The 27101-nt window shown below is 40.6% G+C and overlaps 1 protein-coding gene across 4 annotated transcripts in view; it reads left to right on the top strand.

The window, feature by feature from the left end:
• TMEM266 (transmembrane protein 266) overlaps window positions 1-27101 on the top strand; it is a 134288-nt gene that overhangs the window by 38374 nt on the left and 68813 nt on the right. For 2 of the 4 annotated variants that reach the window (XM_038418464.2, XM_038418462.2), the window contains 4 exons: window positions 1541-1606; window positions 10354-10459; window positions 13289-13477; window positions 25457-25611. In XM_038418464.2, coding sequence (XP_038274392.1) covers window positions 10446-10459; window positions 13289-13477; window positions 25457-25611 — 358 coding nt within the window. In that variant the 5' untranslated portion in view covers window positions 1541-1606; window positions 10354-10445. Of the gene's footprint in view, window positions 1-1540; window positions 1607-10353; window positions 10460-13288; window positions 13478-25456; window positions 25612-27101 lie in introns of those variants that run through there. The other 2 variants (XM_043493856.1, XM_038418465.2) reach the window with 2 other exon arrangements.

Here is a 27101-nt window from a genome sequence, read left to right as displayed (position 1 = left end):
GTTTAGTATTCAAACCTTGATAATGGTACATAATGAAGGGATTGTTACAATTGTACATAATAGAATTAATATTTTTACATTTTAAAAACTGGGAAATTACATATGAATAACCTGTGCATATGGATTATGAGATAGTCTTTAATTACATGATCACATACTATTTTTCCACAGCATTCTGGTTCATTCTTGGCACAGGATGATTCACAAAGGGGTAGAATTAAGGCTGCATGAGCAGCTGCAAATCTGGCATTTCCTAATGTTTGAGTGCTTGATTTTCCAACCTAAATATCTTTCTTTTAATATATACTTTTCTTTGTAATATAGTACTGCATATACACTTGTTGACCAGTAATGTCTTCATGATTGCAAAAGCCACACTTGCTTTCCCTTTCTTTTTAATATGAAACCTTCTGAAATCCCTCTTGTTCCCATGCAAACTCCTCTGGAATTCCTTACGTTAGAGCTGTCCGAAGGATGAGGAATCTGCAATGTAAACATTTGATGTACACCAGCATGTTTCCAAAGTGATAACATTCATTTACTATTGATGTCCAATATGTGATATTTTAATGTTCATACATTTTTTCTAAACAGCAGTTTTGGTTTTTCAAAACAAGTGTTCATCTTGTTGGACTACCTACATGCCATGTTTGGGGTTCTAAAAATTGACTTCTCTGAATACAGCTCTTTTTTTTTTTAAGTACAGAAAGCATCTTCTTACACTGAAAACCAACTGCATGGTTTCCTTCAAACTTTCAAAAAGCATTCATTTAGAATGAGAAATATATTTACTAGAGCCCTGATGGTGGCAGTCATGTGTCAAGCCTAACCAATTGTAAGAGGAGATATTCATTTTAAATTTTAAGCCATATCTGTACAGGAGTTGGTGAAAATTCTCTCCGCCACCACAGCATCTACAAAGTCCTAAAGTGCAGAACTGTTTGGGGCAGTGGCCCTGCCAAATCCTAGTTATAGTCACACAGTTATAAAGTGGAATCTTTTCCAGTTTTGAGGAGTTTGTGTTGTTGAAGGAAATTACTTGGATCAGTTACTGAGACTCTGTTGTGGCAAAGCAGTGTCTTGAGGGAATACATTCTAAGTCTACTCCACTTGAATTGAGGTCATTGTTGCTCACTGAAGTGGTGACAGAGCTGTAGGCTGTAGTTTATAAACTGGACCCAAGTTTTTCCTGACTGAGGAATGCCAGTAAGGAAGTGTTGTGTTCTCTGTCGGTGAACATTCTTAGTGCCTCCCTTCAGAAGAGCAGCCTCTAAGAAATGTTCTTGAGGCATCACTTGATGTGGAAAATGTTTCCAGCTATGGACCTGTTTTGAACCTTTATTTGGGCTGATTGAGAAGATTATAACAGGGTAAATCAGACAGCCTCCAGAATTCTTAGGGTTTCTTGACTCAATGCAGTAGTGTTTCAGGTTTCAGTAAGGTACATAAATTGCACTAATAGTGCTGATTAATGATCTTTTCCTGACAGTGAATGAAGGTCACATCCGTGCTGATCTTACCTTTTTCCTTTTTTTTAAAGCTCTCATCTACCTTCCAGGCTGTTGATCATGAAGTTTTTTGACACATCTGCGGTTCATACCCAGAGGTACGTGGAGCCTCTATATTTCTTCCTTTTTTAAAAGATCCCAGAGCTGTACTATTAGGTGATTAACCACTCCCTCCTCTCCTATGATTACTCCATCCATTTCTCTTTCCCTTTAGGCTTCTAGATAGCTCCATGACTTAACTTATGATTGACTAACAGGCATAGCAAGAATTTTGATGTTCCCATCACTTCCCATTTAACTTTAGAATAGGTATAATTTTCATTCACAGATTGAGATTAGAGCCTAATGTAAAAAAAAAATATTTCCAATGTATGTTCTATTTGTGTAAATGCTTCAAAGTCACAGAGAAGCTGAAAAATGGGAAAATCCTGTAAAACAACCTTTAAAAACCCTGGCATTCACTCCAGCTCTTCATTTAATATTGCTGAATTTATTCGCTTTCAGAGCATGCTTCCAGGGTTCTCCATTCCTCCCCCCCACCACCAACGTTTTGTCAAGGTAGTGTGTGGAGGAATATGAGGATGGGATGGCGGAGGTTAAATTTTTTTGCTTTGGTCAGGTAAATAGTTCTGTTTTAGATTTTCATTTCCTTTTTGTATTCTTTTGTACAAGAATCTAGAACTGTGTTATATGTACTTTTAAAGGAATGTTAATAAATATATAAAACTAAATAACCTGGACTGTGTGCTCTCGATATACAATGACCTCAGTTCAGCTGCACAGAGTACAAGTTAGCACAGACTTTGGTCCAGAATGTTTAAACTGCACCTTCCCCTCCCCTCGTCCTTTCTTCTCTCTCTCTCCCTCCCTCCCTCCCTCTTCTTCGTTCTACAGTGCACACATAGCTTGTTGTATTTGCATATATGTGGTAAGGCTGTGTAGTAAAATATCCTGTTTGTAATGAAAAAGTACCATGGTACAGAGTTTTAAGATTACTCTTGAATTTTTGTTATTACTGTCTGGGTGCGCAATATACACACACATTCTTGCACACTTTTTACTCTTATGTATCACCTTTCATTCCAAAGTGCTTTCCAAACTGTAGCGTATACATATAGTCCCACTGAAATTCAACCACCTCTTGGTTGGCAGGCAACAGGCAGTCAGTGCATTGTATGGCCAATAATATGTAAAGCAATCCATAAAGGTTAACAAAGTAACTCAAACAGGGAAGAGTTCTGGGTAACAGCACCAGCGCAAACTCCTCTAGTACCATAGCATATATAATATCCAGGCAGAGCAGACAGGAAATTTTAAGATCTTCTCTGAGAAGGACAAACAGTGAACTGTATAGAATTTAATTTATCTACCCCAGAAGAATGAAGGGCTAAATCAACCCTGCTGAGATTTGAACCTATGATACCAGGGAGTCTATACTTGACAAACATAAACCACTGGCAGAGGGGTACAGGGTTGGGGGAAAGCAGAACCACCATTTTACCCCTGGGAAGAAGGAGGCTGGGCATTCACCACCCCATTCCCCTGTTACTTGTCCCAAATTTTCTGTACAAGCAGAGGAGCCCAAGAGGTGCTATCATTGTAAGTCCACTGAGCACCTGAGGAATAAGTGTCCCTTGCTGAGTGGAAACAAGCAGCAAGTAACACATGCAGCTGCTACTTTTCAGAGCCAGGCTGCGGCCTCTTTCCACACAGGCTTTGTAAAGCTTGCTTCCACACAACCAAGCAATGAGCATATGCATGCTGTTAAAATCAATGGTGAAGTGCTTCTTGGACTGAAGGACACATGTGCTGAGATTTCTGTGGTCAAGAGGGACCTGATCCAGGAGAAGGATTTATAGCCAGGTAAAATGGCAGAATTAGAACTGATGGGAGGTTACAAAGTCCTTGCACCTTTACTAAAGTACACATGCAAACTAAGTATTTGCAGGCTGAACTGACTGTTGCAACGGTGGCACACAATTTTGTACCGTTTCTACTGCGGAATGATTTCTATAATGTGGCAGAATCTGTCCCAGGGTTGGTTAGCTGTGAGAAGGAATTTTGTGCAAGAAGCCCCGGTGGCGGGGTGGGGGTGGGGTGGTGAAGTCACATGGACTGCTGGAGGAAAGTGTCTCTTAGATTCCTCTGTAGCGGTAAAGAATGCAGCTTTGGGGGCAGGGATGGTTGTGGCCAGTTCCTGTAGCCCCAGGGCTCAAGGCAAGTTCCAGAGGGAGGGGCTGGACGGAGCCAGCTCCTGTCTCTCAATCATTTCACCGGGAGAGAGGAATGTATTACCTTGTTACAGGGGGGCCACCCCAGCCGCTGACTGCCAGGAAGTTGCAAGTCAGCAGGCGGCGGGGCCTGCCCTGGGGTGCACAGAGACATGTGTCCCGAAGGTGGAATTTGGGGTCGTGGTGACCGCTGCAGTGGGAACAGACCCCAAGGACTGTGTAGCTGGAAGCAAGCCCAACCTGAGTGAAAAGGGGGGAATTTTGCTGGCCAGTGAAGGGTCTCTCATAGCTGATAGCTGTGAACCCACAGCTGGACCAGAGTCACCTTCCCTTTTGGGGGACACTGGGATGTCTGACCCAGAGGGGAGCCCAGAGCGGGAACCCCAGACAGAAGGTGAGGGGGGGCCGGAGAGTCCGCCCACCTTTTGTAGGGAGGATCTTTCCCAGGAGGAGGGTGAAAAGTCTGCATTTAAAATGCCAGACCCCTCTCCTGTGGATCAGGTTTTAAGAGAAAACTGGGGGGTCAGATCTCCGGGAGGGGGAAGTCCATCCAGCTGACCTTTTGGGAACAGAAAATGGGGTGTCCAAAGGGGTCTTACCACTCCAAAGCACCCCACTGAAATATGTTGTTCTTGGTATGCGTGTAAGAGATAAAGCTGTATCTCCAAGACAGGAGGGGAAAAATCTCTGCATGGGTGAAACTTCACAGAGGAGTGGAGTCCAGCCCAGAGAAATTCCAGAGGGAGGGGCCGAGGGCCGGCATGATTGCAGGACACCTTTTCCTTGCCAAAGCCCCAAACCCATGCCTGAATTGAAAGCCTTCTCCAAAGAGGCAGAGGAATCTGAATCAGAATGCCTACCAGGGGGCACAAAGAACTGGAAAATGCAGTAGACACTAAACAAGCTAAATCGTGTGAACAAAACCTGTCCACCGTAGATTTGCTGTTAATCTTGTGTCTTTTACTATTTCATCTATGGGTCAAGACAAAGGAGTTAATACTAGTGGTTAACCCTTTAAAGATGTGGGACATATCTGATTTGTGGAAGAAATTGTTGTACATGCTAGGGATGGTGACAAAACAGCCCCACAAGCATGTTACTTTTCACCCTATACCTGTAAACAGACTGGAAGCTTGGCACAGCAGCAAAAGCATAATAGGCCCATGCTGCTATGTAGAAGGAAGCCAAGCTGGTCACCTGCCATATTTGCTATACTTTCTGCACTTCAGGATGGTTTGTTCCTGCACCCTCAATAAGGCTTCTTTAAAATACAGCCAGTTCTCTTGGACTCCTTGCCCCCTCATATTAGCTTCCCAGGGGATCCTGCCCATCAGTTCCCTAAGTGAGTCTAAGTCTGCTTTTCTGAGGTCCAGGGTCCATATTTTGCTATTCTCCTTTCTTCCTTTTGTGAGGATCCTGAATTCAACCATCTCATAGTCACTGCTGGCCTAGGTTGCCACCCACTTTTACTTCCCCTACTAATTCTTCCCTGTTTGTAAGCAGCAGGTCAAGAGGAGCACAGCCCATAGTCGGTTGCTCCAGCACTTGTACCAGGAAGTTGTCCCCAACATTCTCATTGTGTATATCCTGTAACTAAATAACCCATCAAATGAGAAAGAAGCCTTGTGGAATGCAAATGAAGAAAAATGCTAATTTCAAAGCAAGTGGTCATTGTGTGTGCTGATTGGAAGTCAAAGACTCATAATGTATTCCTCACTCTCCATCATCAAAGGAAAAACCCACATGGGTAGAGATCCTGTCAGTTTGTTTTCTGTGAGAAGAAGCTGTAAGTATGGATTCAAGGAAAGATCCTGAATAGCTGGACTGTTTGGACTTTTACAGGAAAGTGTACCAGATGCAAAGGAAGCTTACAAGAGGTGGAAATTTGGACAGATGACTAGGGAGGAGTATAAAAATATTGCTAGAGCATGCAGGGATGTAATCAGGAAGGCCAAGGCACAATTGGAGTTGCAGCTACCAAGGGATGTGAAGGGTAACAAGAAGGGTTTTTACAGGTATATTAGCAACAAGAAGGTCAGGGAAAGTGTGGGACCCTTACTGAATGGGGGAGGCAACACAGTGACAGATGATATGGAAAAAGCTGAAGTACTCAGTGCTTTTTTTGCCTCGGTCTTCAAAGACAAGGTCAGCTCCCAGACTGCTGCACTGGGCAACACAGTATGGGGAGGAGGTGAGCAGCGCTCAGTGGAGAAAGAACAGGTTAAGGACTATTTAGAAAAGCTGGACGTGCACAAGTCCATGGATCCAAATCTAATGCATCCAAGAGTGCTGAGGGAGTTGGCTGATGTGATTGCAGAGCCATTGGCCATTATCTTTGAAAATTCGTGGCAATCAGGGGAGGTTCCAGATGATTGGAAAAAGGCAAATATAGTGCCCATATTTAAAAAAGGGAAGAAAGAGAAACCGGGGAACTACAGACCGGTCAGCCTCACTTCAGTCCCTGACAAAATCATGGAGCAGGTCCTCAAGGAATCCATTTTGAAGCACTTGGGAGGAGAGGAAGGTGATCAGGAACAGTCAACATGGATTCACCAAGGGCAAGTCATGCCTGACCAACCTTATTGCCTTCTGTGATGAAATAACTGGCTCTGTGGATATTGGGAAAGCAGTGGATGTGATATATCTTGACTTTAGTGAAGCTTTTGATATGGTCTCCCACAGTACTCTTGCCAGCAAGTTAAAAAAGTATGGATTGGATGAATGGACTATAAGGTGGATAGAAAGCTGGCTAGATTGTTGGGCTCAATGGGTAGTGATCAATGGTTTGATGTCTAGTTGGTGGCCGGTATCAAGCAAAGTGCCCCACGGGTTGGTCCTGGGGCTGGTTTTGTTCAACATCTTTATCAATGATCTGGATGATGGGATTAATTGCACCCTCACCAAGTTCGCAGATGGCATTAAGGTGTGGGGGAGAGATAGATACCGTGGAGGGTAGGGATAGGGTCCAGAGTGACCTACACAAATTGGAGGATTGGGCCAAAAGAAATCTGATGAGGTTCAACAAGGACAAGTGCAGAGTGCTGCACTTAGGAAGGAAGAATCCCATGCACTGCTACGGGCTGGGGACCAACTGGCTAAGCAGCAGTTCTGCAGAAAAGGACCTGGGGATTACAGTGGATGAGAAGCTGGATATGAGTCAGCAGCGTGCCCTTGTTGCCAAGAAGGCCAACGGCATATTGGGCTGTATTAGTAGGAGCATTGTCAGCAGATCGAGGGAAGTGATTATTCCCCTCTATTTGGCACTCGTGAGGCCACACCTGGGGTATTGCGTCCAGTTTTGGTCCCCCCATTTCAGAAGGGATGTGGACAAATTGGAGAGAGTTCAGCAGAGGGCAACAAAAATAATTAGAGGGCTGGGGCATATGACTTACGAGGAGAGGCTGAGGGAACTGGGGTTATTTAGTCTGCAGAAGAGAAGAGTGAGGGGGGATTTGAAAGCAGCCTTCAACTACCTGAAGGGGGGTTCCAAAGAGGATGGAGCTAGCTGTTCTCAGTAGTGGCAGATGACAGAACAAGAAGCAATGGTCTCAAGCTGCAGTGTGGGAGGTCTAGGTTGGACATTAGGAAACGCTATTTCACTAGGAGGTAGTGAAGCACTGGAATGGGTTACCTAGGGAGGTGGTAGAATCTCCATCCTTAGAGGTTTTTAAGGCCCGACTTGGCAAAGCCTTGGCTGGGATGATTTAGTTGGTGTTGGTCCTGCTTTGAGCAGGGGATTGGACTAGATGACCTCCTGAGGTCTCTTCCAATCCTGATATTCTATGATTCTATGAAAATTCTACTACATTATAACAAGATACAGCAATGCAAGTAACATTCCACTACTTTTCATGAAGTTCAAACGCCAAATACATTCGTATACATTTAACAAACACTTTGATCTATACAAATACACAAGTGCATAGGACTCTGGCATGAGCTGGCACCTGGTCTCCCAGTGTCACGCTAGGTATAATTCATTGTGTGCCTTGGACTTTCTGATTTTGTTCCTACATGCTTGGGCTATTCTTTTGTACTCCTCCTTATCAGTTTGTCTTTGTTTTCACTTTTTGTAGGATTTCTTTTTAATTTTCAGGTCATTAGAGAGCTTCTGATGGAGCCATACTGTCCTCTTACTATTCTTCTTATCTTTACTTTGCTTCGGGATAGTTTGCAGTTGTGCGGTTAATATTGTCTCCTTCAGAGACTGCTAGCTCTCCTGAACTCCTTTTCCCCTTAGATTGTCTTCCCATGGGAGTTTACCTTCCACTTCTCTGTGTTTGTTAGTGTGTTTTTTAAATCCATTATCCTTATTCTTCTGCTCTCACTCCTTCCTTTTCTTAGAATCATGATGTCTATCATTTCATGATCACTTTTACCCAAATTCCAGATTTGCTACCAATTCCTCCCTGTTGGTCAAAATCAAATCTAAAATGGCTGTTCCTCTGGTTACTTCCTCCATTTTCTGGAACAAAATGTTGTGCCCGATATATTCCAGGAACTTATTCGAAATTTTTTGTTTTGCTATATCATTTTTCCAAAAGTTGTCTGGGTAGTGAAAGTCCCTCATTACTACCAGATCTTGTGTTTTGGATATTTGTTCTAGAAATGCCTCATCCACGTCCTCTTCCTGATTTGGTGGTCTGTAGTCAAATCTCCTTTCTTTTATCTTCCCATCACTCAAAAACAGTTGATGGGGTTTTGATCAAACTTTCCTTTAAAAATATATCACATTAGAAAATTTCAGCCCAAAAGGTAGAAGCTTTAGGGAGCTATGAGCTTCTTAATACAAAGCTCATCTTGGGAAGTGTTTTGTAGCCTTATCTACAATAGTCTCTACCTTTACCCTGCTGTAGACCCAGTTCAGCAAATCACTTAAGCATGCGTTTAAATCTCATTAAAGTCAATGGAACTTAAGAAAGTGCTTTGCTGCTTTAGGAGCATAATGAACAAACTTATAGCTAGGGCCTAAGCCAAGGTCTATTGAAGCCAATGGAAAGGCTCCCATTGACTTCAAATGAGTGTTGGATCAGCCTGCAGTGCATCAGAATGAGTTTATCTAAATACATATGCAAATTCTGTTTTTAATCAGATTTTTTAATTGCAAGTTTTTAGATCAGTATGGTATATATGTTAGTCTATACAATTATTTATTGTTTTAAGGCCAGATCATGCTTGCTCTATTCAGATGAATATTTCAATTAATTTCAGTTGGTCTACCTGCATGAGTAAAGTGATTAAGATTTAGACCCTAGCCTTTTGAATACTCACGCATATAGGCAATCTAAGAATAAATTAATTGGCTTTTATTGTGTTACAGGCATACAGTATATGAAATAATGCTTTGAAAATTGCTATACTAGTAATTATAGTAGTACCACTAGTAGTTATACTAGCAATTTTAGGTTAATTATTTGATATTAAGGGATTGCTTAGGGCCATACAGTCAATATATTAAACATCTTTAAATATCCTATACATTTTTGATTTATTTTATGGATTTTTGGAAAAAGAAGTATAGGATACCTAAATGATCTGAATGTTGCAACTTGTAATTGGTTGAAGTAATGTTTACAACTCAGGAGACAATAATGGCAGTTTTTCAATGTGAATGTCAGTTATACCCTAACTTCATACATTTGTATGGCACTCATTATAATGTTCTCCTAATTAATAAGAGTACATTTTTGTCTTTTACCAACAGTCTCCTTAACTTCATTGTGGCTAATTACATGCACTATAAATCCTGGAAACAGCTTTTAAAAGTCTCTCATTATATTACTCAGATTCATTTTTATTTTTTATCACTACAGTTTCCGAAATACTTAATTTAAAAGGGCAAGGCTTGTTTTGTTTAGATTTATATTTTGGACTTTTATATTGTTTTTTACTATGTAGGGTTGAATATTAGTGCTTGTGACAGCAAGGCACATCAGCTGCTGGCAATGGCTTCATTCTAGCAAGCTTGTCCACTACAGTTTTGGTGTTGCACCTCAGTCCTGTGATACAGCACAAATGCACAGGCATACGTTTAGCCTTGAGCAAAGATTGCCTGCTATGCCAAACAGGTTAATGGGCTTGATAGGTAAAAACATTCTCTAGATACTAGACAGATCATTATACATGAGAGTGTGAGTTAAGACCAAGGAGAGCTTTCCTAAAGATGCTAAGAGATTTAGCAGCACAAGTCCCACAGAAGTCATTCGGACTTGTGCTCCTAAATCCTTTCACTTTAACTAACACTCTCATATGTACAAGTCTGTATAGTATGTAGAGAATAAGCTCCCTGGACTTTCTGAGAACTTGTGCTCCTAAATCTCTTTGCCTCTTTTGAAAATCTGCCCCTAAGACCTTGCCCATCACTCTAAATTTTCTGATTGTTTAATGCCAAGCCTGTAATGTTATGTAAACATGGGAGGGGGGTGGAAAGCGACAATAAATTTGCAAAGTTCTATGATGAGGCAGTCTTAACCCAGAATAGACACATCACCAAAAAAAAGGGGGGGGGGGGGTTGTGGCATTTGTGGGAAACTGTTGTACAAACTACATTATATGAAAATGAAAGTTACACTAACTGCAACTGAGTACTTGATAATATGTTTTACCTCTTGTAGAAACTTTGCCTTGAAATGCTGAAAATTGTCTGTAGAGGAGCTGAAGTTAGTTAAGTACTGGAACAACTGCTGATTTATTTGCATCTTTCAACATGACCAATCCCCAGTAAGTACCATATGAGAAAGTTACAAATGCTTTTCCATTCAATGAGTCAAATCCCGTTCAAGCAAAATCCTCTGTGCCAAATTCTCCTGATCCCAAGGAGGTTGCATCAGTTTTGCTGGGAAGAGAATTTTAAGTTTGTGATAAGAGATGAAGGATTTGCTCAGTTGTCTGTGGACCCGGAATTAGTGCAACAACAACAAAGTGAATATGGTAAACTTTTCTGAAGTATTGTTAATAGTGAATGACCAAGAACTAATATATAAAATTATTTTCAGGTCTGTCTAAATTTTTGTTTTCCTCCCAACAAGCCTATGTTAAGATTATTTGTCAACACTGTTTCATTTGCTTTTTCATGGTCACTTCATTATCTAGCTCTCATTTAGTCTATTTAAGAGTCTAAAAGGTTAAAAAAAAGCACACAGTGAGAAGCTGAAAGGGCTTCTCTAACTCTTTTCACAGTTTTTTCTGTAATACCAGTAGTCAGATTGTGGTCCACTTCCAAACTAAAAGCCAGCATCTTCAGCTAGTATGTGGTACAAAAGCATTAAATCAGAGAAGAGAAATGTCTAGCCAAATACCAGAAAAAAATCTCCTGCTAATTAGATCTTTTTAAACAGTGAAATAATTTTCAGTGGAAGTGATAAAAGTCTCATTCCTTGAGGAGACATGTAAAATTAGATTGGACAAAGAACTAAATAAAGGGACACTGGCTAGATGACCCAAAGGATCTTTTCACTAATTTCTATGATTGTGTGAAATAATCATAGGTCATTGCGAGCCTTTTACTTCAGTCATAATCGTGTCTTCACAGTTAAATGGACCTTCCCAGGTAATCTGTGCCGTGGTTCTACTCCCTTCTAATTCTAATGTTTAGACTCTGAGCAATACTGCCTTTTCCCACCTCTTCAATTTAGACTTTTATCCTTCTTCATCCACGTTTTATGTTCCTGGTTCCAAACTCTTACAAGACACAATTTAGGCAAGAGCTCTTCTAAATTATTCAGTTTTTGTGAGAAAGATGAAGTCTTATTCAGGTTGGTTGAATAACTGGAGGATTTTAATAAGCTCTTTTAAAAAAAATCAGTGCAACTTTTGCAGTCAAATAAGAAAGGAAAGTTGCATGTAAGGCACTTTTTAACTGCATCCCTAAGAAAGAAAAATATTTTCCCAACCATCGCACCTATCTGTCAAAAACCTGAATGAAATAGCCTGGCATTTCTTCAGAAGTTAACAAGCTCTCCCGGATTAAAGCTAAAGAGGTTTATGGTTACAACACAATGTGAGTCAAATGGAAAGGGAGGCATTCACTGGAATCTGCAAAGAATCTATCCCTGCTGGGACTTGACAGGCAAACCCTCTACACAAAGTTGTCCATCACCATACACTATATATTAAGTACTGGGCAATAACTTATTTTTCTCTAAGTAAGTGGTATCTTATTGTAAGTGATATAGACACACATCCATGGTTGGATTTTACCCTTGTATGTGTACATGGAGTTCTTATTAACATTAAGAAAGATAGAGAATACATAACCAGTTTTTAAATTATGTTCTATACATATATGGATGGGAAGAATTTATCTTGGATCCTCCTATAATTTTATTCCTGTTCTTACTCTATAATTCTCCTCAGAAGTCCTAGAGCATTAGCAACCCTTTCTCTGGTTGAGTAGGTGGCACCATTCGGAACTTTTCTAAATATTGACCAGAGGTCAATGAAGGGCAATAGAATGGATGTATTACCTTAGAGCAGTGGTTCTCAAACCCTGGGGAAGGCCTCCCAATGGAAGTGCGGGAATGTGTCAAGGGAGGGACAAACTGTGTACTTCTTTGGGGAAAAAAAAAAAAGCTCTGGCTGTCAGCCCTGGCTGGCTCTGGCTCATACAGAAAGGCCATGCACACCCAGGAGGTGGAGATAAATAGGACAGCCAGAGCTCTGTCCCTGGGGCTAACAGCTGGAGCACTACCACTTGGGCTTTCCTCCCTCCACCCCCTCAATCCCTCACCAGGAGGCAGCCCAGGCTCAGGTTCTCCTTCCCCCCATCCCTCTAACGCCTCAATCTCTCACATCTATGCAGCGGGGCTCTGTCTGTCAGCCCCAGGATAGCAGCAGCAGTGCAGAAGTAAGGGTAGCAATGGGGCACTAAATCTGCTGCAAAAAGTGATATTGACAAATATTACTTTTCTCATTGCCATCCTTACTTCTGTGCTGCTGGGTGCCCGGCCAGCAGCCGCTGCTCTCTGCTCTGCCATCAGAACTGTGTGTTGGTATATGTACTTGGGAAGGGGACGTAAACAACTACAGTCACCAAGAAGGGGAGCCCAATCAAATAAGTGTGAGAATCACTGCCTTAGAGTGATTTGTACACTGGTCAGTAAAATGCTTGACCATTGTTCACTGATCTCACTACAAAAAGGAGAGGGTTTAGTTCATGTAACTATATGCCTTCTTTTCATTGATTCTCTTTTCTAGTTTGCAAGTATACTTTGCTACATAGTTCATAGTTTGTTTCTTTGTGTGTTTGTTGAATATTTATGTTTATATTTTATGTGCATGAAAAGGCTTCAACCCTGCAGTCTAAATCCAATTTTGCCCTTGTGTGCATGTGAGGATCCTATTAACCTCAGTGGGAGCGACCTTTCACAGATGAGGATAGATTTTGGCCCCATATAACATTTCTCCACATGTATTATCAACAGTGACACATAAATACCAGTAATCAAGCGTTTTTCCTTCATTATGGAAAATTTTAGTCCTGCTACTTGTGGAAATTTCCCATTTCTTACTGCTTATATTTTTTTCTATTTGCTTATTCATCATTTTTAGGCCTACAATAGAAGGTGGAATTTCAGAAGTTGAGATTATTTCACAACAAGTAGAAGAGGAGACCAAAAGCTTAGCTCCTGTACAACTTGTTAACTTCACTTATCGAGATTTACCCCTTGCTGCGCTTGATCTCTCTGTGGCAGGGTCCCAGCTCTTGTCAAATTTGGATGAGGAGTACCAAAGAGAAGGGTAAGTGCAAAGGATATCCTAAAGGATTTTCATGGTTTACAGAAGGGAAAGCCATGAGATAAAGAGAGAAGGCCAGCCAGTTACACTTGAATCCATTCTAAAAGCATCTTTTTCTAATGTAGCTATTTAGTTGTTTTCAGACTCCTTGCAATAAAGTAATTTCTGTCTCCCATGTGAATGCAGTGCATATTAGAAAACTGCTGTCAGCGAGAAAACTAAAGTTTGGTCCATACTAAAATGTTAGGTCAACCCAGCTACATCACTCAGGGGTGTGAAAAATCCACACCCTTCAGCGATATAGTTTTAAGCTGACCTAACCCCTGGTGTAGATAGTGCTCGGTCAACTGAAGAATTCTTCCTTTGGCCTAGCTACTGCCTCTCGTGGAGGTGGATTACCTGCTGCGATGGTAGAACCCCTCTCGTCAGCATAGTCTACACCCCTCCCGTCAGTGTCTACACTGAAGTGCTACAATGACACAGAAATGCTGTAGCATTTCAAGTGTAAACAAGCCCTAAATTGTGTCTTTTGCCCTGACTTTTGGCTCTTCCCCATAAAAACAAAACAAAAAAAATGCAGAAAAGCCATTCCATAGGTCCTCTGTGACAGATGCCTCAAGAGAATGTTCCATGGTGAGATGCAGGGGTCTGTGACGGTGGTCCACATGTTTGAATGGACATTTCCTGACCTGGTGATTATGATTATTCAACACAACCTCCTAAGCCTCATGCAGATTATTTCTGTTTCTAAAAGAAGAATTTGCTCTGGGTAGGCTGTGAATGAGTCTGTTGCTATTCAGAATATATATGCACAATAATGTTGTTCTGATAGAACATATGTGCCGATTCTGGCTACATTTACACAGGGAGTTCAAATCAAGTTAATTATATTTGTTAGAAAATGTCTTTGGAAATGAGAGAATAAAACACTTACTAAATATACTCTTCAACTGAATATATTAAAAATACTAAAAGATGTTTAATACTGAATCACAATATATATGAGAACGGCAAAGCATTTTACCTAGATCCATTATTTTTATAAGTAGCAGTCTGTAAGTAGCTACCTTAAAAATTTAACAAACCTAGCACCTTTATTGTCTAAAATGCAGGGAATACCCACAGTGGGGAGTGTCTGAAGACTCTGTTCTCCCTTCAGACATATGGATGCAACTTCTGTTGGTCTGAAGGACAAATTGAGCTTTTTACAAAGGCCAGTTAACAAGTCAAAATTACACTGTAATTTACAGGCAAAACAAGTAGCATGTAAACACATTTTACTTATGGTAGTAGTAAGAGTTGTTTATATTTATGCCTGTATCTGTAATTTTCACTCCATGCATTTGAAGAAGTGGGTTTTTTACCCACAAAAGCTTATTCCCAAATAAATCTGTTAGTCTTTAAGGTGCCACTGGACTCCTCGTTGTTTTTGTAGATACAGACTAACATGGCTACCCCGCTGCTAAATGACTGCACAGTGACTCATTTGGAAAGCTGTCTCCCTTAGCGTGTGAATCTATATAAAACTAGCATCACCTTTGATAAGGAGACCAATAGCCCAACATTGGATTATATAGCTACTGTTCATTACTATTTCCATTTATATCATACCAAATGTATATAGCTACTTTTACTGCAAGATCATCTAAAAACACTTCACAGTAAGTCAATCTGAGACTTCAAGATGAAGACATAAAAAGGTTTATATAAGCTTAAAATTATTGACAATTAAATATGTTTTAATGTACACTTAGAAATCAGCAAAGATGAGACATCCTTGATCTACACTCAGCAGGTATTCCATGCTGCAGTCAGGAAGCAGAATGAGGGGAAAGTTCTTGCCATTAGTTTTTTTCCAAATTGGACTTCATGAGATGTTTTCAGAAATTCCAAACAAGGGGAAATAAATTTCAGTTAGATTATATAAATATGATGCAATGCCGCATGTGTCTAAAGAGGCACTTTATAATTAATTTGAGTATGCAGGTGTAAGCCTGAGGCTATATTGCTATTGGATAAATATAAAACAAGATTAGTGCAAGTATTCAGCCCTAGTAGCCGCAGATTTCACTATCTGAAGCGCCATTCTTCAAGGTCCAAAGATCTGTTACAATGGATACTTCAACCTGCTTGCATCCTGGGTGCAGAAACAGACCTGTCAGTCACAGGCAGCAGCGGAATGCCCCACTCTCTGAAATTCCCTCCAGTTTTATCTGCCTCTGTAATGACCAGTGGCTCAGCTCCCTACTAGGAGGCTTTTCTGTGGAAAATTCCAGACTTTATTTCAAATTTTTGACTAGCAGATCGGTTGAAAAATGTGTCTGTCTCATTCCCATCCCTGTCACAGGACTTCATTTGCCGTGTGGGGAGATTGCCCTCTCAACTGTGCTTCCCCTTCAGAGGCATTTGCTGCGGTTGGTGCTCCTGCAGGCCTCAGGGAGTGAGTTAGGCTGAGAAAAGTCAGAGGCAAAGGGAAAGGTCTGTGCAGTCTGCTTCACCCTCTTACCTACTGTTTTTTGCGGGAGCTTGGCTGTACTGTGGGCAGAGCAGTTTCCTCCTCACAGCCCAAACTGGGCAGGGTTACCTCAGTCTACCCTTCCCCAGGCAGGAAAGAAGCTGGGCAGGATTGGAATAGCCAGCTCCAGGGGCAAGCAGCTCCTCCACCCCATCTCCACGATGGGAATGACTTCAGAGGGGCAGTGTGCCAGATGGTAGATTAAACGTAAATCCCAATAATCCACACCAGCAACCATGCTCCCAACTGTGAAGGTCAGTCACCTCCTCCCCCGCCTCTATCTCCCCACAGGCTGTGTATGGAGGGCACTGGACCTAGCACAGACTCTGCCAACATCACAGATTGCAGCAAGATGTCTTTGGAGCTATCTCTCTCTTCCAGCTGCCGCTTCACCTCTGTAACAGGCGTCCTGGGATTCCCAGGCTGCCAGCTCCAGGGAAAACACACAACCATATGGCAAATCTGCTTCCCGTGCAGTAGAGAGGGGTAGAGCTTCTGTGAAAGCCCATCTTTGAACCTCAGGCCTGTACCTTCCTGAGAGACCCAAAAAGGGCCCATGCTGGGGAGAGGACGCAATAAGTCCCAACCTCTTTGAAAACAGGGAGATTGCTAGCCACTTGAAATATTTTTGGAGCAGTCTCTGAGCCCAGTTTCTCTCCTCCATCTGAAGCAGGATTATGGAGATAAATTCCCAAAGGGTAATTAATTAAACTTAGTGGTGTTTTCCCTGTTCACCTTCACAGAGTTCAGTGTGGCAGATCCATGCAAAAAGAACCAGGCCAGAGACTTGTGCGGACTCCTCTGGGCATGCCTGCACACACACACACACACACACGGGGGAATTCTTCCTTTTTGGGGGGGAAGGCCTGCTGTCTGAATCAGAGTTAGGGAATCAAATAATAAAAATATATATTAACAACACACAAACAAACCAAAGACATGGAGGATAGACTTATAGGTAGAGTACAGAGTATTGTGAAACTATGCTTAGGACAGGTTTCAGAGTAGCAGCCATGTTAGTCTGTATCTGCAAAAAGAAAAGGAGCGCTTGTGGCACCTTAGAGACTAACAAATTTATTTGAGCATAAGCTTTTGTGAGCTACAGCTCGCTTCATCGGATGCATGCAGTGGAAAATACAGAGGGGAGATTTTATATCACAGAGAACATGAAACAATGGGTGTTACTATACACACTGTAACAAGAGTGATCAGGTAAGGTGAGCTATGCTTAGGACAGTGGTTCTCAAACATTTGTATTGGTGACCCCTTTTACTCCGCAAGCCTCTGAATGCAACCCCCCCCCTTATAAATTAAGATTTGCTAGGTGGTCACATAACCATCAATACATAAACTCACCAAAATTTAACATATTGGTTATCTGGTCTTTAACCAATGCCATTTTTTATCAGAAGATCTCTCCAGACTACAGAGTGCAGGAGAAAATGGAGGATATATAATATACCTCATTTGGAATGTCTGTACCTAAAAGATAAGCCTGTTCCTGACCCTGGAGGAACACCGCGTTGAAAATTCTATTGTAACAGATCCGCGGACCTTAGGACGATGAAGAATGGAAAAACGTGTGTCTGCCACAGATTGGATAATGCACTTGTACAAAGGATGAGAACAAAATAACCAAAAGGTTCTATTCAACCCTCGATATTACTGTGAGGTTCTCATTAAGATATTGGGAGTTGTTCAAGATATTGGAGAGAATGGACACCAAAATAGAAGTGTTATTATAAGGGAAATTGTTAACCAGAAATCTAGTGAGTGTTTAAAAATGAGTTAAAAGTAGCTTCAGGTGCCACTTCTAATTTTTATGGTTTTATGTTGGTATTTTCTATTTTATAAAAATATTTTCTCTCCCCACTGCTGTGTAAAAGACCCACACAACTAATGGGAAATTGATAGGAAAGAGTGAAACTGACTATAGACAGAAAATACTAAATGCACAAATAAACAAACTGAAAAAATCCTAGATATATTTTTTTGTAATCTCATAATAGATTAAAAAACTTAGCCAGAAGTGCAAATGTTTTGGGTTTTGTTTTTTGTTTTTTTTGTGTGAGTGTGTAAGGGGGGCAGATTGTTTAATTTAAGTAATGGACAGTGTCCCTAAATATGAAAGAAATGAGTCTGGTCCATATCTTATGCTCGTTATGTGTTTTATCTGGTGGATATACCTGTATGGATTTTTTCTTAACTATTTGTCTTAGATTGTTGCTTCTGTGCTCAGTCACATTTTAAATCTACTTACATTTGCTTAGGTAGAGAGTAAAATAAACTATAGAAAAATTTTAAAGAAAGAATGATGGGAAGTAGGATAAGAGAAGGAAGCAGAGAAGAGAGAGCAGCTAAATAGGAACTCTGGGGGCTGGAGTTGTTGAACAGCTGGGGATGGAAAAAATGATCAAAGACTTGTCAACAATATTAGGAAGTTAAACATGAGAATAATAAATCTTCATGCTTTTAATTTTCAAATCATTGTACAAACAGTAATTAATGCATTCAACCTTCCCGTGAGAAAGGGATAGAAGTATCATTATCTACATTTTACAAATGGGGAAACTGTGACACAGAATTTAAAGGCCAAATTTTCAAAAGTGACATTTGATTTTTGGTGCTGTAATTTTTAGGGAGTGAGTTTAGGTCATTTTATTCAGTGGGAGCAGAATCACAGACCAGGAGTATGAATTTCACAGATGCTGAGCACCAGCAGCTCTCAGTGAACTCAATAGCAAAACTTTCACTGACTTTAATGGTGCAGGACCAATCCCTTGGTGTCTTAAAATAGTCACTAGCCTAAGGCCAAACAGCAAGTCCTTGTATTACAGTAACCCTTCTAAAATTTTCTCTAAACAAAGCTTTTTGGATAGACTTTTTTTAAAAACGTTCCTGTGTTTATTTTAATGATTTCTTCTTCTGCAATGTTCTTGGCAGTCTTCTCCAGATGTGAAGTGTAGAATTAAGGCTGGATTACATCTTTGTGCTGCTTCACTCCCCTTCTGCAGATTAAATGTCAGTGCATATTTATGTAGATGTGATTTAGGATTCTTGCACCTGAATATCTCAGCCTTTGGATATTTTTAAAATTGCTTCTCTTTCTGATTCATCAAAGTTCTTTTCATAGTCTACACTGTAATAATAGACTGTACAGCATGGCTTGTTTTATTCCACAATGACCTGTTTGCAGATGAACCACAGTAAAATCACTTTAATAAAATTAGAATAATAAAGTCAAGAGGTGAAATACTGGCTCCAGTAAAGTCTGGGAGCTTCACAATTGACTTCACTTTGGGGCCAGGATTTCACCAGTGCTTTGTTCACCAGTACGATTATGATGAACTGATATAACCCTGACACAAGGTGGCATAACCTGTAGTTGTATAAAATAGGTTCCTCAAGTTTTTCTTCTCTTGAATGAATTGCTCTCCTATAGTTCTTCAAATTTCTTGTTCTCTATCGTATAGTCGACCACGCAAAGTAATTCCAACTCTTCCTGTTACTTTGAACATTTCTGTGCTTTTAGAAATCTGTTAGTTATTTCTGCTTTGTAATAAAGAAGTGATGTTTTGGGGTAAAGGAATGTTTTCTTTTTCCAAGGTATAAAATTGCATACTATCTCTGCATAACATTCTTCATATCTTTTTAGAATCTATAAAGCTTTTGGTTAAGTTTACAGAAAGCAGCACATTACTCACAAGATCACAGGTGTTGTGTTAATTGAAAACATAACTGGACCCTAATTGTACAAGGACTTATGCACCTGCATAAATTTACATGTATGTGTTAAAGTATGTAAATATTAAGCATTTGCATAAGTCTTTACAAGATCAGAGCTATAGTAGTGACATTTCATGGAAGATTTTGCACAGCAGCTGTGCAGTGCTGCATGTCACTACAATATTTCAACCCAAACTACTTCTGTTACTACCATGGAATGTTGTGGGGTGTTTTCCTTCATTATTCTTTGTGTTTCTGTTGCTTTTTATTGGTTTTCTTGACCAGGTCAGTATTCTTATTCTAGATTTATTTTTCATCCTTGTTCTTGTTGTCTTATAACAGATTTAAACATTCTGTTCTTTCTGGCATTTTACATTGCCTCTTCATTTTCATTTTGTTTTTTGTGATCTCATTTCTTATTATTATTTTATTTGTAAAACACTAAGAATGTGCTAATTTTGCTCCTTCAGACAGTTTAGTCTGGCTTCTAAATTTGCATCAGATGGTGCTAGAGTCTTCATTATTTCTCTTTTTTTCCAAATCTTTGAATTATTATTTTGACTTCTGCCTAGTATTTTAGTTGTTTTTCTGCAAGATTTAGAGGGTCAGTAACTAAAATGGGTTTAAGTTTCTGCCTTTCTTCCTTGGTTCGCCACTTGATACTGTAAGGGCTTTTACTATCCTACATCACTCCTCTAGATTACTCTGTTCAACTCACACAGGCCCATGAAGATATCAGACAGATCCATGATGAATTACCCAGCCCCAAGGAGGGAGATGAGGTAGAGAGCTTTTAAGGCTGAACTGTCTCTTTCAGTGAGCAAGCTCTCTCTCTCTCTCTGTTTACAAAAGTGATGTTTGGTTGGTTTATTGGGTTTTTTTTAAAACATATGCATAACTGCGAGACATGAACTGGGGCCAGAAAGATGGAACAAAAGCAAAACAGCGAAATGTACTGAAGGAGACTGTAATGATGATTTGTTCTCCTGTGTAGTACTACATCATTGTTACTCTGCGTGCTCCAAATCTAAGACCTGCATTGCAGCACAAAATGTTTTCCCTCTTTTCCACTTTGAGCATTCGGCACTCTAAATTCTGTGTGATAATGGGCTCTTTATTGCAGAACATATAAAATGTTGCACTGCTCAGTCAGTATGTTACAAACATGTTCCATGATTTAGAAATGTCTTTCTGATTCTTTTCTGACACAGATCATTCAAAGTCTTCATGTGAACACTCTTACCTTTGGTAGCTTGTTTCTGTATGTGTCATGGTGCACAGGACCCTTTCAGCCTGATCTACATTAGCCTTTTTCCCTAATATTTCCCACCAGTACTTCCAGTGGTATAACTAAACCAGTGGAAGCACTAATACAGGTAATGCAGTGAGTGCCCGTGTCTTTCCCAAGATGCCGTGTTGACCTGCTGTGCGTAGCTAGTAATTACACTAGTGGAGCTGCAGTGGTAGTAGTAATGGTGGGAATTTCAGGGAAAAGGCCAGTGTGAGTGCAACTTGAATACTTGGTAGTATGCAAAGTATGGTACAAGCTCAAAAACAAGCGCAGTTGATTCTTCACATATCTGACTCTACATAGGTCATCTTTTGATAGGTTCCCATTTGAACACTCGCACACCTGTAATACTAAAGGAGGAAACTTTATACCAGAGCTGTCAGAAAAGAAAGGTTGCAAATCTCCTAAGTATTAAAACTTATTTAAAGAAATAATTCATAAAGTTATTCTTAGCTAAGCCTCTAAGGAGCAATCCAGTTGGAGGGTACAAGGCTGTATGTGTCTCTCACAGTTCCTCAGGTCTTCTAGGTGCTACTTGCAAATTCCTGCCAGGCTCTGTTGCCTGGTTTCCCTCAGCCAGGTCTAGGCTGCTACCCATACTTATTGTATTTTTATCACTTCCTGGTCTGGGTCATGCCTTCTGTTGGCTAATTGCTAATCTTCGTTTTTGTCCATCCCTAGATATAACATGTTGCCCAATTTTAGCCTGCAGATCATTTTGAGGGAGGGGAATGCTTACTAATTAGCCAAAAAGGCTGGTTATTACACCATGAATGGTTGGTTGGTTGGTTGGTTGGTTTTGCAAGACAGGAAAACAGAAACAGTGTTAGTAGCTTGAATGAAGTGATTATGGTTGCTCATTACCAAATAAATGTGGTAATTTTTTCCCCAATTTTGTTCAATGCTGAACATCTTTTTTAAAACCTGTGTATTAGTGCATCAAATTATGCTAGTAATAGATTGGCTTTGCAAAAAGCCATGTTAAAAGGGTCTTTTTAAAAAATTCCTGGTCATTTTTATCAATATATATTTCAAATGCCCATAATAAAACTGTGCACTTGGATATTGACTTCCATGAAAAGATTCCAATATGCTTTACAAACATTAATTTGTTTTACCTCATATGGGTGTTGTGAGGCTAAGTGTTAAAAATAAATTCACATTTAAAATAAAATGTTAGGAAAACTGTCCCATCTTCACTTCACACACCCAGGCCTGAGTTCAAAGTTCTGTTTTCCCCCTTGCTTTGGATTTCGGAATTTCCATCAGCTTCCCCCCGCCCAGCTCCCAGCGCCTCCCACCCCGCCGATCGGCAGTCCCGCTGATCAGCGTCTCCCCCTCCCTTTCTGTACCTCCCGATCAGCTGTTTCATGGCGTGCAGGAGGTTGGGGGGGGGGAGGGAACAAGGGCACAGCAGGCCCAGGGAAGTGGGGGGGAAGGGGTGGAGTGGGGGCAGGGCCTATGGCAGAGCCAGGAGTTGAGCAGTGAGCATCCCCTGGCACATTGGAAAGTTGGCGGCTGTAGCTCCAGCCCCAGAGTCAGTGCCTATACAAGGAGCTGCATATTAACTTCCGAAGAGCCGCATGTGGCTCCGGAACCACAGGTTGGCCACCCCTGATTTATAGTCTGTTAATTATAAAGAAACTTAAGCATTCTAATGCTTTGCAGTTCACCTTTAAGAACAATGCTTTCCAAACTATAATACGATACTTTCGTTGCAAAGTTTTCATACAGAATAAAAAATTGCTACGTGCATAGACAGCCACTGCAGAGCTAGAGAGGTGAACTTTATTTTTCATTCATTATCAGTTCTTTAAGTAGTTACTAACTTAAACAATTAAATAATAATGTTAATCATTATAGTGCCAGTGTGTAGTATATGCTGGGTAATGCAATCTATTTAAGTGTATGTATGTTCATTGTCCTTAGAAGTCTTAAGAATATGGAGATTTTTAAAAGTATGTAGCTAGGCCCTCTACTGATCACTCTGAGAATAGGAAAAAGGGAAAAGGAAGAGTTAAGCTAAGGAAAAGGAAGAGCTAAGTATTGGTGAAATAGAAGAGAAAGAAGGTGTAAGAATAAGAGAGAAGGATTAGGAAAATAAATAAGGCTATTCCTTATTGTAAATAAAAATATAACCACCAGGAGGGTGATCAGAAAATTATTCAAAACTAAAATAACAGCCAAATGATGAATAATGTGATCCTGTTTTGAAATTAATGTAAAAAAACCCTTACCAATAAATCTAATGGCAAAAGGTCTCAGTCCACATAAAGGTCTGTCCCCAGACAGTTTGGAGGATTAGCATTTAAGTATTGAAAAGAAGAATAGTAGTTAAAATATGTGACCCAGAAGCAGGAATTAGAGGTTCTCTTCCCTGCACTGCCACAGCTCTCTGTGTGCCTCAGTTTTCCTGCCTGTTAAAAGGGAGCAAATATACTAAGCTGACTTCCCAGGGATCTTGAGAGTGAGGTTTAGCTTATTTATGTTTGTGAAGCAGTTTAAGATCCTTGGATAGAAGAACATCAGAGTATTTTTATTTTTTTTATTTTCCCACAAAAAGAGCAAAAATTCTGAAAGAGAACAACTTTTTCATCACTTTTCAGTCATGTTCCTTACAGCTTGTGGCATTGGGAGTGCTTTCAAAGCCAAGTTCTATAGACCAACCTAGCGCGGAAGTTTGCAGTGTTGTTGTAGCCACATTGGTCCAAGGATATTAGAGAGACAAAGTGAGTGAGGTAATATCTTTTATTGGACCAACTTTTGTTGGTGAGAGACACACATTTTCAAGCTCTTCTTTAGGTTTGGGAGCAGTTGTGAGCACTGGAATGGGATCTAGAAGATAAGAGAGTACATCAGCTTCCATCTATGAGATACTTTTTTACCTGGTGACCAAATTGCATTTTTTTTGTGTGCCCCAGACAGCTGGGAGGATTTTCCCCCTTGTTTTACCTCAAAACCCTATTTCTTCCCAGAGGCCTTATTTTTGAGCCACCAACAGAGGAGGACTGAATGCAACTCCTTTAGGAATCTGTCACTGTCTCACCTTAAAATTGGGCAGAAGATTAGCAGCACCCCTTTTTCCCAACCACCTATGTGCCTTTAATTTTTCTTTTTTTCCCTATCTTTTTGGTGCTTTAGTTTTTTTGTTTTAATTGTTTAAAAATCTAGAACTCCCAGTCTTTTACAGTTCATGTAGTAGTGTTTGTTTCACATTTTTTCAGTCAGCATGTTTGAGACAGAGAAGCAGTTTCTGGTGATTTCAGATTTTCACTCCAGAATCTTGAACTAAGGATAGATCTATATACTGTAAACCTTGCCAGATCTTCTTTCAAGTTTAAAGTGTCTGCACAGGAGGTCTTTAGGGTTAGTTAATCAATCCCCTGGGGGGAAGGAGCATTTCACTGAAATGCTCTTTTCTGAAGAGACTCCTGAGAGCTCTGAGTCCCTTAGTGATGCTTATGTAGCATTGAGACATCCCCGTTTCTCATTTTTGAAGATGTGGCATATGGATACATCAGGGAAGGCTGTGTGATGCTGATATGGTGGTGGGTTGTTTTTTTTCAGGTGTTTGACTCCCACATGAATTATGCCTTCATTGAATTTAGAGTTATTAATTCAGAGGTGGTATGCACCATCTCCCTCAGCCATGTACCACCAATATCCATGTATTTGCATTTTGTTCATGAGTACCACTGCCTCCACTTGATCACTGATCTTGCCACCCTTCCCTTCTCCAAGCACCCACTGCCACCTTTTGTAACATCATAGGCACTGGCTCTGGAGCACAGGGTAGGCTGAAGTACGACTGCATGCCTGCTTTGGCAACTTTTTCCAAGTCATCACAAAGATTAAGATTAAGTGGTGTAGTGGTCGAAGATCATAATTCTCACTTCCAGAGGAACTACCACCAATTTCATTACTTTCCAATCTAACTACAAAGAGTGAGTCTTCGCCCTGGCCTTCACAAATAAAAGCACATAGCACACACATCAAGACAAACATACAAGAATTTTTTTCTTCTTGGGGATTGAAGAAGGGACCACACATGACAGACGTTAGTCGTATTGCTTAATGCATTGTTGAAAAGCACTCGGATATAATGGTGATGGGCCTGTTATAAAAATGTGACTAGAATAGAGGGTCTTGTTGAGTCCTCTAGACCAGGAAGAACTTCCTCCATAGTACAGGTGCAATTAAGGATGCCCATTAAATTCAGGTAGTTTCAGTTGATATATGTAACTAGCATCCAACTCTATACTATAAAAATTAGACAAGAAAAGAGGCTGTATTTAACAGAGAAATTAATAAAAGTAAATAGGATTTGGACTGATGGTCACATCTATTCTAGCAGCACTTCTCTCATTTAGAGTCCATTACCCTTTACCTTCTCTTCCTTTCTCTTTCTCTCTCTTCTCCGCTCCCTGCCCCCCTTGTTTTATTTCTTTAGATCTAACTGGTTAAAGCCGTGCTGTGGGAGACGAGCAGCTGTGTGGCAGGTATTTTTGCTCAGTGCAAGTCTCAACAGTTTCCTGGTAGCCTGTGTAGTGTTGGTGGTGATTCTCCTGACTCTGGAACTTCTAATAGATATAAAGCTTCTCCAGTGTGAGTAGCAGGCTTTTTTAAAAAATTTGATCGAAGATAAATGATATTTAGATTTAACTTGCTTGGGGGAGGAGGGTTGGTCATGTAAGTAGTTTAAAAGTTAGATAATGACCTTTACTGTACTTTTAATACAGTGGAACCCTGGTATAGTGAAGTCCTCCCCTTCCCCACAGAGCAAATTCGTTATGGGACAGATTTTCAGAGGATGCAGGTAAAATTCACCTGAAAAAATGTGCCCACACCTTGTTCACCTGCAAAAACTGCACACTCCCATTATGATAACCTTCTCCAATTTGCATACACCAGAAAACAGGGCATTTGTGCAGTCAAAAGGACACTTCTGTGATAGTTACATGTATGTATGCAAATAGGTGTGCGTGGATTTTGCTGGTGCAGTTGGTGCTCTCTCTTTTAGTAATTTGTCCCTATAAACAGAGATTTGTTGGAACTGAAATTACAATTTGTGTCTGGCAATGCATTGAAACAATTAAGGCTTTCCTTCTACTTCACTAACATATTGTAAGACAAATAACAACAACACAAGATAAGTTTTGCTATATCTGAGTTCACTCTACACAGGTTCCATGGTACAGGCAATTTTTAATTGTATTGCTTTGATTCCTAGTTGAGCTGTTCTTTCACTGTTCTCTCCCTCCATTCTTTTTTGCTCAGTCACACAAAACTCATCTGAATGTAAACACCAACAAGTTTTCCTGTGCTAAATATTAAAGGTGCCCTTTAAACAAGAAATTATGTAGAAATATATAGAAATAACTATAAGGGGTTTAGATACACCCACAATGGCCAAAAAAATGAACCGTTAAAGATTAAGGAACTCTAGGGTGAAATTCTTGAGCTTTGCTATTTGACTTCAGTGGTCTCAGGATTTCATCCCAAAGATCAGTTTATATAGTATAATGGAGTGCTGTAAAGCAGTGGTTCTCAACCAGAGGCCCAGGGTCCCCAGGCGGGCCGCAAGCAGGTTCCAGGGGGTCCGCCAAGCAGGACCAGTTTTAGACTTTCTGGGGCCGAGCGCAGAAAGCCTAAGTCCCACTGCATTGGGCTGAAGTGTGGGGCCCTGAGCCCTGCCACCTGGGGCTGAAGCAGAAGCCTGAGCAACTTAGCTTCACGATACCCTCTGTTGCATGGAACCCTGGGCAATTGCTCTGCTTGCTAACCCTTAACACTGGTCCTGGCAGAAACCAGTTATTGTGGCACAGGTGGGCCATGGAGTTTTTAGAACATGTTTTTTTGGTGGGGAGATGGGGCTCACAAAGAAAACTCCTGCTTTAAAGGTAATATTAAGGGAGCCACTATTAGCAGCAGCCTGAGTTGTTGTTTTATTTTATAAGACTTGTAAGAAGGAATGCTGACTGGGCCTTCTCCTACACCCTACCTATATTTGAACTGGTCCCCTTATACCTATCTATATCGCACTTCAAACACTTCTATGAAACCATCCCTTCCAGCCTCAGACAACCCCATCAGCT

This window comes from Dermochelys coriacea, chromosome 10, assembly GCF_009764565.3.
Source record: "Dermochelys coriacea isolate rDerCor1 chromosome 10, rDerCor1.pri.v4, whole genome shotgun sequence".
NCBI lineage: Eukaryota > Metazoa > Chordata > Testudines > Dermochelyidae > Dermochelys > Dermochelys coriacea.
This window is presented reverse-complemented; position numbering and strand designations above follow the sequence as displayed.